The following is a 13,473-nucleotide window of genomic DNA, read 5'->3' on the forward strand; positions in this document are numbered from 1 at the left end:
GTGACCACGGAGGAATAAGTTGAAATGTCAGAGGTTTCCCGTGACATTCACATGTTTGGCAAACTCAGAATGAAACATGAAAAACTGGAGTGTTGATTTTATTTATTTTTTTTTAACTTGCACATATTTTGCAGTCTTAAAGTCCCCATGCATTTAGGTAGCTTAATCTAATAGCTCATATCAGGAGCCATATACGGAAACAAACTTTTGCCCCAGCCTAGTCAATGCTCAGTTCCCAAAATTTTCACCATCGTACTTTGGATGTTATTTCATCAAAATGTATAGAAGTGTTCTACATGTGCTCTAGATCATGTACAGTAACTATTGCCTTAGACTTTCTGTTTTTTTGTTCTGAATAGACATTATCCCCATATAGTGACAGTCCCTTCTTTCCCAACAATGGCAACATATGGACAGACTCAATACAGCACAGGAATCCAGCAGGCTGCTGCATACACTGCCTATCCTCCTCCGGGGCAGCCCTATGGCATACCCTCCTACAGTGAGTACTCTGACATCATGTTATATTTGAAGACATTGTTCTCTTGCTCATAGAAAAATATAGTTGAAGTCTTAGCCTTTAGAACAAAAGGTCATTTCTGTCTTGGCAATATTCTCTTACGCTTGGAGGAAGATCTCACTCGGTTAAAAATGTTAGGGTTACTTTGAACAATCTATCAGCTTTTGATATCCTGGGTTATGATCTTACAAACTAGGTAAGTTTGGAGCCATTCAGTAGTAGGATATGAGACAGCACAACAGGTTCAGTAGGATGTGCTACTTAGCAATAGTAGCTGGTGAGTGCTCCTATGACTCACTGCCAAGACAAAGGCTCTTGCAGTAAATATGATATTTAGGTAAGCTACACTTTGCCTTCTTTGATTCTTCCTGGAGTTTCAGTGATACAAGCTACTTTAAGAAAAACTTTTTGTATATTATTATGGAAGAACCAAGACACAGAGCAGAATAAGGCATGGGTGAAAAGATACATAGTCCTTCGGTTTTGGAAGAGGGTTCATATCTAAATGGATGGTTGTTAGCTGTAGGTGCAGTAGACATTTCTAACTCCAGATCAGCTTTGTTCCCTGCTTTCCTGCACAGCCTTGCCAGCAGCTGTGGGGAGATGGTGCTGGACAGGAGCAGCTGGGAGATTCAGGCAGGGGACTAATTAAATGAGCACTCCTGATGGAGGAATGCCTGGTACACCAAGTGTTAAAAGTGTCCTCAAGCTCTGCATGGAAATACCAAGCTCTTGAGGGAGCTGAGAAGTTCTTTCCACTCCTAAAGACCAAAGAGATACTGCTCTTGCTTAGGTACAGCTCTTTAACAGAAAGCTTTGGGTTCCTTATTTCCAGCTGATCTTATGAGTGCTGAGTTTTACTGCATTAAAATGGCTTCATAGTTCTGTTTTCATTCCGGTTTTCTCTTGTGCCCTTAAACACCTTTGTTTGCCTGGCAAATACAGTATCTCTTTCCAACAAGAAGTTTTTATACAGCCACTGACAGGGCTTTTACTGAAGGAAAATTCAATGCAGTAATCTGGAAGACCAGGGAAATGGGCTTGGCAGAGCCAACACTCTACCAGGATGATGAGAGGAATGTTTTGAGACCCTTTCCTAGAGCTACTTGTGTGTTTGCATCAGCTGGCTGATTTCCAAGGCAAAACTCTGAACAGTTGTCCTGTTAAGAGCAGGTGAAAGTAGAGCCATTTGCTACTGCCTAGAGTCTTTAGGGCATACATGTGTCAAGCCCATATGCTGCTTATAAATCCTGCAGATGACCTCTTAGCATCCTTGAGCAGTGGTTTCCCTCCCCCAGCCCATATACCCTCTCTGAGATACTCACACAGCATATGAAAAACTCCACCTGGCTGACAACCAAGAACAATGAAGCAGTATTGTTTTTAGGCACAAAAATAAAACTCGGCCAGTTTCTAGACAAAACAGAACATTGTGTGGAAATTAATTTGGTGCTAAGTTATTTCACTGTCTGACAACAATTTTTAGACTTCCAAAAAGGCCTATTTACTGAAGATTAATTGTAGCTGGGGTAGGCCGAATGCTCACATGTGGAGTGCTGATGTAATTGAAAAGCATGGGATGTTATGAAAAGCGGCTTCTCTGTGCACACTTGGAAATACCTTTTCTTCCCCAACAGTACTGGAGCCGGACACTTGCACCAACACATGTTCATTCACTGTCCAAATAAACTTCCTGCGTTTCACAGTGCGGTATTGTCATCTTGTTGCTAACTTGAATTGCATTGCAGCTATTCTCACCTAAAGCCAAAAGAAGTGATTTTTATTAGAGAAAACATTATCTGGTAGAACTTATTCCCAACCTGAGCAAATGCAGAGTTGTTGCTTTAAAGAGTCATTAAGCTAGAAAACAGCTTGTTTGGTGAAAGGCATGTGAATTCAAGTTGTCTTTTGGCAAGTTTGCTACAAGTGCTAAAAGATGACAGCAGCCTGGGAAGTGTATAAATCTAAGGCCAGAACATCAACAGGGTCTTTGTTTAGTCCCAGCACTCAGGGCGTGTCCAATGACCATTTTTTGTTTTGTGCAAATAGGCATGCAAAGAGGGAAGGATAACGCCCAAAGGGTTCATAATAAGACGCACCTTTCAGCTGTTTATTTTAATAATACAGCTGTACAATCTCGGCAGCATCTCAGAATAAAATATCAGCCCCTTTCACTACAAGCAAAGGTTTCATTTTGCAATGTTTAATTCAACTATTGCTGTTCCCTCTGTAAATCGTCAGTTTAATTGCCTGGTTTTAGTAATGAAAAGATTCTTGTGGTTTCAGGGCTTACCTTTTGTTCCTGAACTGTATGTTTTATCTAACTGAATAGATCATAACTCTCCTATATGACTTGCCAATAAATATTTTGCTGTCAAAGCTGAAAATATAATGCAAGTAAAAGATAACTCTGTTGAGAACAGAAATCTTGAGGATATTTTGCTGAAGGTCCTGTTGTTTTGTTAATCATTGCTTGCATCTGATAGCCGTTCAGAAAGGTCATGAGTCAGTGAGTTTGTTTAATTCTAAAGCAAAACTATTTGTTCAGAAATTGGTTTTGAAAACAATATTATTCATGGTTGTTTACCCATCTTAGCAAAAGCTCATTTGGGTATGGGGATACAGGATGTAGCTGACTCAAATATTATTTGTGATTAATTTACTTGACTCTATTATTTGAGAGACCTGGTTGGGTAATGCAGGTAATTAAAAAAAAAAAAAAAAAAAAGTATAGGAAAAAAAGAGTTTATTAGGTTAACATCTAGCTGAAAAATTGTTAATTTCTAAACTTGCTTTTTTACACCTTTGAGACAAACACTCATGTTCTGCTCTTGGTTCCTTACTATATGCCCAAAAGGCATTAAAACAGAGGACAGCCTGAGCCATTCCCCAGGACAGAGTGGGTTTCTTAGCTATGGATCCAGCTTCAGTACCCCGGCTGCCGGACAAGCACCGTACACGTACCAGATGCATGGTGAGTACAGCTTGGTGCCTTGCAGGATGTGTTATGAGACGTCAGAAGCTGATACCCCCATTATGGACCAGTTCTTCTTCATTTGCAATTACAAAGAAAAGCTTAGGTATAGACAGTCAGGGTAGGGAAGGAGGTAAGTCTTCATAGATCTGGTTTGCTCGTCAAGGCGTGAATTTCTGTCTGAGATACTGAATTTAGCATATACCCCAGCAAAATTTCAGGTATGATCAATATAAGCTTTGCTTTTCTGCAGAAACTATGTTTTGGGGTTCTTTTTAATTAATTTTGTGATTGCATGCCTGAGATTATTGTGCTAGTGTAAATTCCTAGATTCTGAGTGGAAGCAAAACAAAGGCAGTTCTATGTTTCATGCAACAGTACTGTTAGTATTATGCTTCTGCCTTACGCTGTCTGGAGCAAACTGCTTGGTGGTTAAACTGCTGTATATTTTCTCCACTAATTTTTTTTTTTTTTTTTAAAAGCTGGTACCTTGATACTAAAAAAAATTTTTTTACTGTTAAGACATAACTGATACCTGCTAAGATACATCTGCCTGTTTTGACTCCTAAAGTGCCAACATCATTAATTCCCTACAGACTACTGAGGTAGGGTTCAGAAGATCAGAGCTGAAGGCAGCTGTTTTTTCCTCAAGGTTACAGAGCTATGATTTAGTAAGTTTAGAGTAACTGTTTTATTGTGTCAGAATAATAATTGATTTTAAAATAATCAGTTGGGTTCCCTCAAGGTTTCAAAGACAGTGCCTTGTGCTTGTAGCTTTATAACACTTTGGTTTGTTGTACAGCCAGAAAGGCCAAAATATACATTTATTTCTAAAAATAAAACTTAAAAGTTCTTTTCTGGTCATTCCATTTGGAAGCTGTATGAAACACAGACTCTCAGGAGATTGAATGTTGACTTGCCAAGTCCAAGAAAGTCCATGAAAGGATTAAAATCTGAACTGCCAGGAACTGTAAAGTAAATGAAAATGGTGGAAATTCATTTGTGATTCCCTTTAGTCAATTTCTAGCATGGTATTTGATTTCTTTGAGCATTTTGGTGCTGTTGATCAGAAACCTGAACTGGATATGGCAGGTTTTCATTATTTGGCTGGTATTGTGTGTGCTTTTTCCTCCAGTGTGTACTGTTCCTTATCTTTGTGAATTATGTTGATTTTTAAAAAATATATTTTCCTGGGACTTTCTGAGTTATCAAGCATGAATTAGAGGAGGAAAACTAAAATTTGGATGTACTCTGTGTAATCTGAATTTAAAAACACCTGTCCAGGCAGTCCTGCAAAGAATGATGATAAATTCTGATGAATCAATAGCAGATGAGAGAAAACATGTGTAAATTTCAGCTTTATCAATCATTTTACATACATGAAGAATAATTAGTATATTCTGAAAAACAGATTGTCCTTAAAATGTCTCCATCTCTGTGTCTCTACCTTAGTCTCCTGGAAGTGCAGTTTCATTCCTCACCCGTAGACCTCATATTCTGAGTCTACTTTGGTGTTTGTATTGAACTTAGCTAGTAAACAGTAAAGGTTGGACTTTGTCTTCTGCTAAACCTCAGCACACCTGCATTTGGAAGTGCCTTGCCTTAGGCATGAATTGCCATGAGAACATGAGCTGAGCCAAGCATTAAAAAAACATTTCCAAGAAATCAGAATGCAGATACTCTTGCTGTTTCTTAGCAAATATCTTAATTACTGTGAAAGATGTGACAGTAGCACAAATGAACATACCTCAGGTAGTTTAAAATTGCCCAGTTTAGGTACTGGTGAATGGGAAGAGTCAGGAAGTGTATCAGCCACTCAGGCTAAAGATGCTGCACCCTTTTCTGCTGTGGCCATACGTATCCAGACTTGCTAGTTTAAAGGCAGCTCAGGTACAACTGCAGCAGCTCCCCAGCAGCAGTGCCAGTTGGTCTGTACCAGAGCTCTTTGAGAGGCTGTTTGAGGGGAGTGACTTTGCTGTGGAGAAGGTAAATGCACAAGGATAAAGCTCTGCCTTGGCTTTGTCCTTCCCTCAGAGATTTTCCAAGGGTTGAAAAACCCAGGAAGAATTGCTTGGCTTTCCCAACCTCTTGTAGAAGCCGAGGAAGGGGAGAGATATCAAGCCCCTCACTTTCCTTTTTGATATTGTTGGGGTTCTTTTTTAAAACCTGTAAGCAAAAAGCCCTTTTGTGTCATTACCCTTAGCTGTCCCCCCCCTTGCAAAATCGCCAGTTCTCTCAGTTCATCCCAACCCTGAATGTGAAAGGTGGACAGACATACCCTCTTCAGTTTTAAGTCTGAGAGCAAGTAAGTTATAAACAGTTATAAAACTGGGAATTTAGTTATATAACTAAACAGTTATAAAAACTGGGAAACAATGTAATTTCCATTTTATTCTATAAATTATTTAAGAAAGCTGAAGACTGAGAGGTGACACTGCTGAGACTTCATGTGCTAGTTTTGTCAGAGCACATATGTCTGAGGTGGATTTTGTGGCTTGAAAGCTTCATGGGACATGCTGGAGACACCTGGCTGGAATGTGGTACAAAAGAAAAAAAGTAGCCTATGGGGATGGTTTTTTTTGTCACCTTGATTCCTACAAGCTTCACCTCTCCTACTCCTAACAGGAGTTCAGTTTTTGGCTTCCATTTTGCTCCTTGAGTATTATGATCTTGTCTTGAAGTTGTGTTACACTGTCAGCAGTGTAAGTCCTCTCTTTTTAATAAAACTATGGCTTGCAGTTACCAGCCGTTGTAGATACAGGAGTGTCACAGCTTCATTGATAGGCTGAAGTGCTCTCCCGGGGCAATAGCCGTGCTGCCTCCTGACTGACTGCAATATGATGAACACCACTGTAACACCACTATTGACGAAGTACTGGCGTTTTCTTTTGCTGCCTTGGAAGATGGGTGTATTCCTGTCTAGGTTCCTGTTGTTTTTTGTTTCCCCAGAATATAGCTTCCACATGTGCTTTGTGTTAGCTTAGAAGAATCTGACCTGTTTGAGAAGGCAAACTCTTGACTTACTTGGGACTGAAGTTTTTAAGATGGCCCCTTTATTCAATCAAGAGGTGTAGACAAGCAAATTTCTTGCATCAGCGCTTGAAAATGTTACACTTGCAAGCAATACTGACACAACCGTGTGCTGTACTGAAAACAGGCTGGGAAGAACTTCATGTGTATGTGTATGAGCATGAATGTGCCCAGAGTGCTTTCAGATAATGTTCCCTAGGGCGATGCTGTGGTATTAGGTGAAATCACTGCTTTTCGGGCTATTATGCCAGAAAGATCATTTCAGCCAGCTCACTAAGCCTTTAATGCAAAAGAAAACAGAGAAAAACAGTTTCTGCAAGTGGCAGGTGCTTACTCCAAGGCAAAGGGAGCAGGAGTAAATGTGTCTTCCTGTTGTAAACAAATATTTCCACCCTTCTCCTTGCTCATGAGAGGAACAGTCTGAAGCTCCCTGACTAAATGGTTTATTTACCTTGCTGAGTGCTAGTGAAAGGTTTGAGTAAGAAGCCAGGAGCCTTCCTGTGCTGAGTGCTACCAAGGAATGTGTGCTCAGTGCTTTCCCACGCCCCAGCGCTTGGGGGTGGGGAGGTGATTGCTCCGTCTCCCTATTGCAAGCAAGCAAGCCGCTCTCCATGTCACCCAGCTCCAGGATCGTTGAGCCTTTTGCCAAGTTCACGTCAGTCCTTTTGGTTTCTCCCTTGCTGACCCAGGCAGAGACTCTGGGTAATGGGCTAAACCAGCTGAAAAGGACAAATTTTAATTTACATATTTTTAGAAAATCAAATTTCAGGGGGACTTTGAGAATCAAGCTCTTAACCCCCACTTCAAGAACAAAATGTTTATTGCATCATGCTGAAAAAACAATGTTGAAGAGGGTGATGTGCAGGGGATCAGCAAGGAAAGATATCTCCAGGAGTGTATGCTGCTCAGTTTTGTATTTTAAAGTGTGAGGAAAAAATTACTTTCTTAAGCCAATCTCTGCAATTATTGTAAGGTGGTAACAGCTCAAGTACATAAGTGAAATAACTTTGGTATTGTTTGCCTTCATTGCAAAGCAGCTCCCAGAGTCACCTGCAGGTGGGTGTGGGTGGTCAGACTGCCTATGTTACTCCTCCTCACTCTCCCCTCATTTCTGTTGCATGGTCCAGCCAGCAAATAGGCACCTGTCATAGGTGTGTTATGCCAATCACCAAGGAATAAATGACCTCTTGGGTGACAAATACTTGTCTCACAGGGCTCTAGGACAAACGTTCTCCTTCAGTAAGTGCCAACATAGTTGGTGCTGGTTTGTTTCCTCTCATGTTTCTTTGATACCAGCACTAACTCTGTCTGGGATACATGTGTCAGATTACAGCCTCACCTCCCTGATGGCTGTTGTCGGTAACATGGTAGTTCTGAAGCCAAATTCTGCTCTCTTTTAAGTCAGTTCATTTTCATTACAAACACAGATGATGCAGGTGTAATGGGGTGGCATTCAGCTTTTCATCTTTAACTTCAGTTATCAACTGTATCCTAGTTCTTGAGCAAGAACAGAATCCACTAAAAAGCAACAATGAGGATATAACATTCTTCTGGTCATTAAGTGTTAAAGAAAAAAAGCTATTTTACAGCCAGCCAGAAGGGGAAATGTATTTTCATGCTTCCCTAGCATGAAAATAAATTAAATGTGGAAGGGTTTATAAGCCAGATAGCTAATGCAATATGTCACACATATATATAAATATAAATGATGAGGTTGGCAAGTTCTCTTAAGTGACATTAAACTATATCACAAAGGTACTATAGATTGAAATAATGATTTTAATTGCCATGTAACAGTGGATATGATAGTATATCATCAGACTTTGAGTAACATTCAAATAGATTGAAATCTGGTATCACGTATTTATTCTGAAGGAATTACTTTTTTTTTTTTTTTAACAAGTGCTGTATACAGTATTGTTTCATGTCATTATTATATTTACAAATTTAGTTTTATTTCATAATGAAGATGTGTGAAGTATGCATATAGCCAATCTGGGGATGGTGCTCATTTTTAGAGTCATGAATCGGAAGAGCAGGTAACAGCTTGCATTAGATTTTTGTCTTTAAAATGATAAATTTGTAATTCCTCTTCAAGGTCTATGCCATTTCTTAATCAGTCCTCATGTAAGTGTACAATTAGAGCACCAAATCCCCAATCAACTCCCTAGGCTAGATATTGGAAATCTATTGTGATTTTTAGCACACAGTTTTCTAAATTGACATTTTCTGACAATTTAGCAGTTCGGCAACTTGCTCAGATTTTTGGTAAAACTATTATTTAATGATAGAAATTGATCATAAGACACAAAGGTTATTCCATTTTTGACCCAGAGAACTTACTGTCTTAACTGACAGTTGAGTAAAGTGCTTGTTGTTGCTGAGGGTGGGGGAGAAATCTTTGGAATATAAGAAACTTACCCTTTAATGAGTTATGTAAAATACAAAGAGAAAACTGTGCCAGCACATTAGCTAACATTGAAAACCATCAGCTATGCAGAAAGCGCAATAGCAGCCAGCTTATAGAGCATTTCCTGTGGTTGCATGAGCATGTGTTACTCCTTTATTGCATATCAGGCCATCTCTTCTCAGCTTGTCATTAATTCCTAGACAATGCTTTGCTCTTCAGTTATTACTGCTAAAATGACAGCTGGTATGAAACTATGAAGTTGCACAACAGTTAAAACTGCGGCCAAAGACCACTGTGGATACTGTTGTTGGGCAGGAAAAGATTTTACTACTTTTTTTTTTTTTTTTTTTAATATTCATATCTATCTACCCACAAAATACTTTTTACATTACAAAGGAAAATTGAGTTATATAACTGGGATAACTTTCCTTTGCCAAGGAATTGCAAAGCAGTATTGAGTTCAGTACAGACATAAATTTGGGGCCAAAGACCTACACAGTGAAATTCTTTGCTACTGCTGAGCATTTGTTTTCTTTGTAGAGTCCATTCTGATCAGCTGTCAAATAATGAATGAATAGAAAGCAGTATTTCTTCTGTGCAATGCTGATTTGAAATGTACTAATTACATATGTTGCTTATGTTTGTGGAATGAATTGCTTATGAATTGTTCTCCTGGCCTGACACCAAGTAATATCTGAATATTTAATCAATTGAAATTGTTTCTTTTGCCGGAAACATTGAATCTTGTTAATATCTGGATAATCTAGACAATTTTTTTCCAAGAACTGCCTGAATTTCTTATGATTGTGTGCCAGTTTGTGTGTTACATATTTAATATGAGGCCATAAATATCTATTTGGCATGAATAGTTAGCTTTACATGCATGAATTTTATATAGGAAGTGGCATGTTTAATTTCCAGCTTGATTCTTTAAGTACTTAGTGATGAAATGTGTGAGAAGGGCAAATTTCAATCTACACTTGAGAAATGTGGATCACACTTCGGCATACAGATAGTGAATCCATCTGAAGTCCCAGAACATAAAGGAAAGCAAGAGCATGTTCTCAGCAAACTGTCACTCAGATGCGTCAGATTCATAAAATTAAAACCTTAGTAGAAAATGAGTAGTCTCTTTCAAAAGCTCCTGCTTCACAGCTGGTTTGCATTAGTTGCAGTCTAAAACTGTGACAGTAAAGCTGTGCTCCACTCCATGGTGAGTTCAGCAGGGAGAGGCCTCTCTTCAGGAGGGGTCAGACCTCACTTTTTACAGTGTAAATACAAGGTTCCTCAGAATAACTGCACAGTCTTCCTTTCAAAGATTTTTAAACACCAGGGGCTGACTATGCTACATTTACTTTGTTTTAAAACGAGCTATCTTACAGGAGAGGGAATTCAAGGGAGAGAGGCAAAGGTGTTGACAGTGATGCACTGTAAGCTGCAAGGATCTGTGCTACTGCTATCCAAGGAGAAAGCCCTGCTCTAACTTTTCCCATTTACTACTTTTTTGAGGTTCCATTCAGAACTCACTCCTTAGTCATTATTAAACAAGGAGCAACTTGAGAAGAGGATATGCTACTGGAAGGAGTAGACACCATGGTGGATGGTCCTGAAACTAGGGGAACAAATACATGTTTGTAAGAGAGAAATGGGATGACATATCATCTGTAACTACTGCTCTGTCTGGGCTCATTAGGTTTATTGTCAGTGCCTTTCTCCCTAAGGACCACCAGGGTTTGTGGTAAGGCTTAAAGCTAGTGTGGGGAAGTAACAGCAAAATGATACTAACTGTAGAGATGATGGTGGCACAGCCAAAACCAGGAATCTTCTCTGACATATTTACCTTGGAGGTATCTTGCATCTACTGTCTGCTGAGGTGCTCAAGAGGAGGTTTCACCAGAAGGATGTCTGGAGGAGAGCCCTGCCCACACCCAACTGCCTGCTCTGAAGAGTTGGCTTGCTGTTCATGAGGCTTCATTCTTATAGTTTGTTTCCTAAGTTTCAGAGTGTCTGTCCAAATCTCTGTGCTTAGGAACTACTACGGGTAGTTTCAGAAGGATACGTTTGAGTATAAGGCAAGTCACTGGTTCACTGAGGGAAGCATTGAATAAAATTCCGTGGTTGTCTGTACAAAAGATCACACTTGATATCTATGAAGTCTAACTGGCTGGCTGGGTGTTCACACTGAAACAAAATGAGTGCTACCCATTGGTGGTAGTGATGCTGTTTGTACATCATCACTGCAACTATGAGCCTTGCTCATGGATCAGGGTAGATAAAAGAGTTAGAAAAGTATAAAGAAAGAATAATAATACTAATCTGCATTAGAAGCAGTAACTTGCACATATTGGCCTCCTACCCAGTGTCAGAAGTTTTGGAGGAATTGCAGTAAATTAGTATTTTGAAACATTTGTTTTGCAAACACTTAAGAGGAATTCTTTGCTCAATGTGGGAGGAAGCTTGAGAGTTTCATTTGTCTGTCATCAGGCTTGCGGAGGTCGGCATCAGAGGGATGGAAGCAGGCATGACAGTCATGGATGAGAGAGAGTAAGGTAGAGGGACAACAGTAAAGGGACTGGATATAGAAAATACAGTTTGTGTGTGGTATGATGAGGAAGTGGGAGCCACCAGAGAAGAAAGGAGTAATGTTTCCCTAACCTGCTGCTTGCCTATCTTGGGAGCATTTGTGGAAGACAGATAGAACACTCGAAACATGGGTTCATGAGCAAAATCAGCATAGAAGACAGTCACAGAGATGTTGGGATGTCACAAAGACTTCTGTTTGTGGATTTTGTTTTCATAACTTTTTGTAGGATGTAAAAAAAAACCAGCTTGGGAAATTATGAAGTTGGCATTAATTATTCAGCTTATAGTGCAGTTGGCATAGAATATGCTAAAATGTTACAGAAGCTTCACTGAATAATTGATTTACTATAGCTAATAATGTTTTTTTAAAAATGTCTAGAAGGCAACAGAAGAGGTGCTGTAAAATTATGTACAAAAGTCTGTATCAAGAAACATCATACCTACACAGTCAAGCACTTGAGCTTAGGAAGCATCAGATTGATGATGCGGTACAGTATTGGTACTGCTTTCTGTTGTATCTTATTTCCAGTCACTGTGTGAGGTAATGCTCTGGTGGAAAAAATAGAATGCAGTCATACAATCAAAGACTCTGATGATGATTGTGGACAAATAAGGTCCGACCCAGCTTCATTTAGCACAGGCTGTGCAACTCAGGAGTTTCTTAACTGCTGTGCTGGCATTGAAAAACGCTCTTGCATGGGCTTTTTAATATGTAATTTGGATGCACTTTCTATTTATATTGGCATAGTTTAAACACTGAAACTTCTGCACTACAATACTGTGACCTCTAGAGACCTCTGTGAGAATACCTGCACTATCTGAAAAAGATTCCACTGACAGTTATTAAAGATAAAAAGAGGAGGATATAAACTTGGCTTAGTAAGTCTGTAACTGGCAGGTTAGTTGAAGCTGACAAGGCAATACCAGGGCAAAGATCACTCTGCTTTTGTCCTGTTTTTCCACTTTTCTGTAAGCAGCCACTGTTGACCACTGTTGTGGTTTTTTTCCTGGAGGCACTGCAGTACTAAAGCAGGGCATAGAGGGGCTGGAAAAGCCCTGGGGCAAATGCCTGGCTCTAGTGTTCAGTTGAGAGTTACCGTGATCCTAAGTAACGGATCAAAGAGTGGAGACAGCTGCCTAGCTTGCTCTTTTCTTTTTCATTGGTATTTAGAGATTCACCTTGCTTCAGGGGAAGGGAATTGCTAAATAATGTCGCTGTGCTCAGAGGCCAGAGTTTTATCCCTGCTTGCATGACAACACAGGGCTAGTTAGATTTTAATGCTGACCTAGGAACTGGAATCTCTTAGCCACTAAACAGCACAGGAGCCGGCAAATCCAGCTTTCCTTTATCATGTCTTGCTATCTGTCAGTGGAGGATTGTGTCCAGGATGAAACTGCAGCTGGAGGAATCTTTAATCTTTGGTGTCCATGGAGTCAGCCAAATAAAGTCAGTTTTGCTGGTTGTTTTTTCAAAGGGGGATTGCACAGGAATCATTGTCGTAAGGATGTTCACTTTCTGGCCCAAAACATTTCCTTGTGATGTGTTTTTGAAGACAGTCCAGTGCGATTTCCTTCTGTAGCTGCAGCATCATTTGATAGGAATGGTTAAAAGGAACACTTTCTCAAAATGTAATAAAATTTAATTGCTTTCCCATGGTTCAAATCCTGAGAGTAAATATAAACCATCCCAGCACTTTCAACACGGTTGTTGAGCTGGATTGAGCTATACAGGTGACCAGGCTCAAAAGGATGGTAAAAGCCAGGCCCTTAAAACTGCTCCGGTCATCACTTATTAAAGCTCTTTGAGGCTCTGTGGGTTGAGTACTCCCAGAAGCAGGCAGCAGGGGAAGAGCTTTGACTCCAAAAAACTCTGTACTCTGAAATGTGTTTTATATCACCATTCAGAGTGCCCTCAAACACCTGGTCAGGCTAGCAGGACTGAATGGGATTGTAGTG

General features: G+C 39.8%; 1 protein-coding gene across 10 annotated transcripts in view; it reads left to right on the plus strand.

The window, feature by feature from the left end:
- Window positions 1-13,473, plus strand: part of EYA2 (EYA transcriptional coactivator and phosphatase 2) — a 102,789-nt gene that overhangs the window by 48,426 nt on the left and 40,890 nt on the right. For all 10 annotated transcript variants that reach the window (XM_074919930.1, XM_074919934.1, XM_074919936.1 and 7 more), the window contains 2 exons: window positions 360-502; window positions 3,378-3,494. In XM_074919930.1, coding sequence (XP_074776031.1) covers window positions 360-502; window positions 3,378-3,494 — 260 coding nt within the window. The remainder of the gene's footprint in view (window positions 1-359; window positions 503-3,377; window positions 3,495-13,473) is intronic.

The sequence above is a fragment of the Athene noctua genome, chromosome 16 (assembly GCF_965140245.1).
Source record: "Athene noctua chromosome 16, bAthNoc1.hap1.1, whole genome shotgun sequence".
In the NCBI taxonomy this organism is placed as follows: Eukaryota; Metazoa; Chordata; class Aves; order Strigiformes; family Strigidae; genus Athene; species Athene noctua.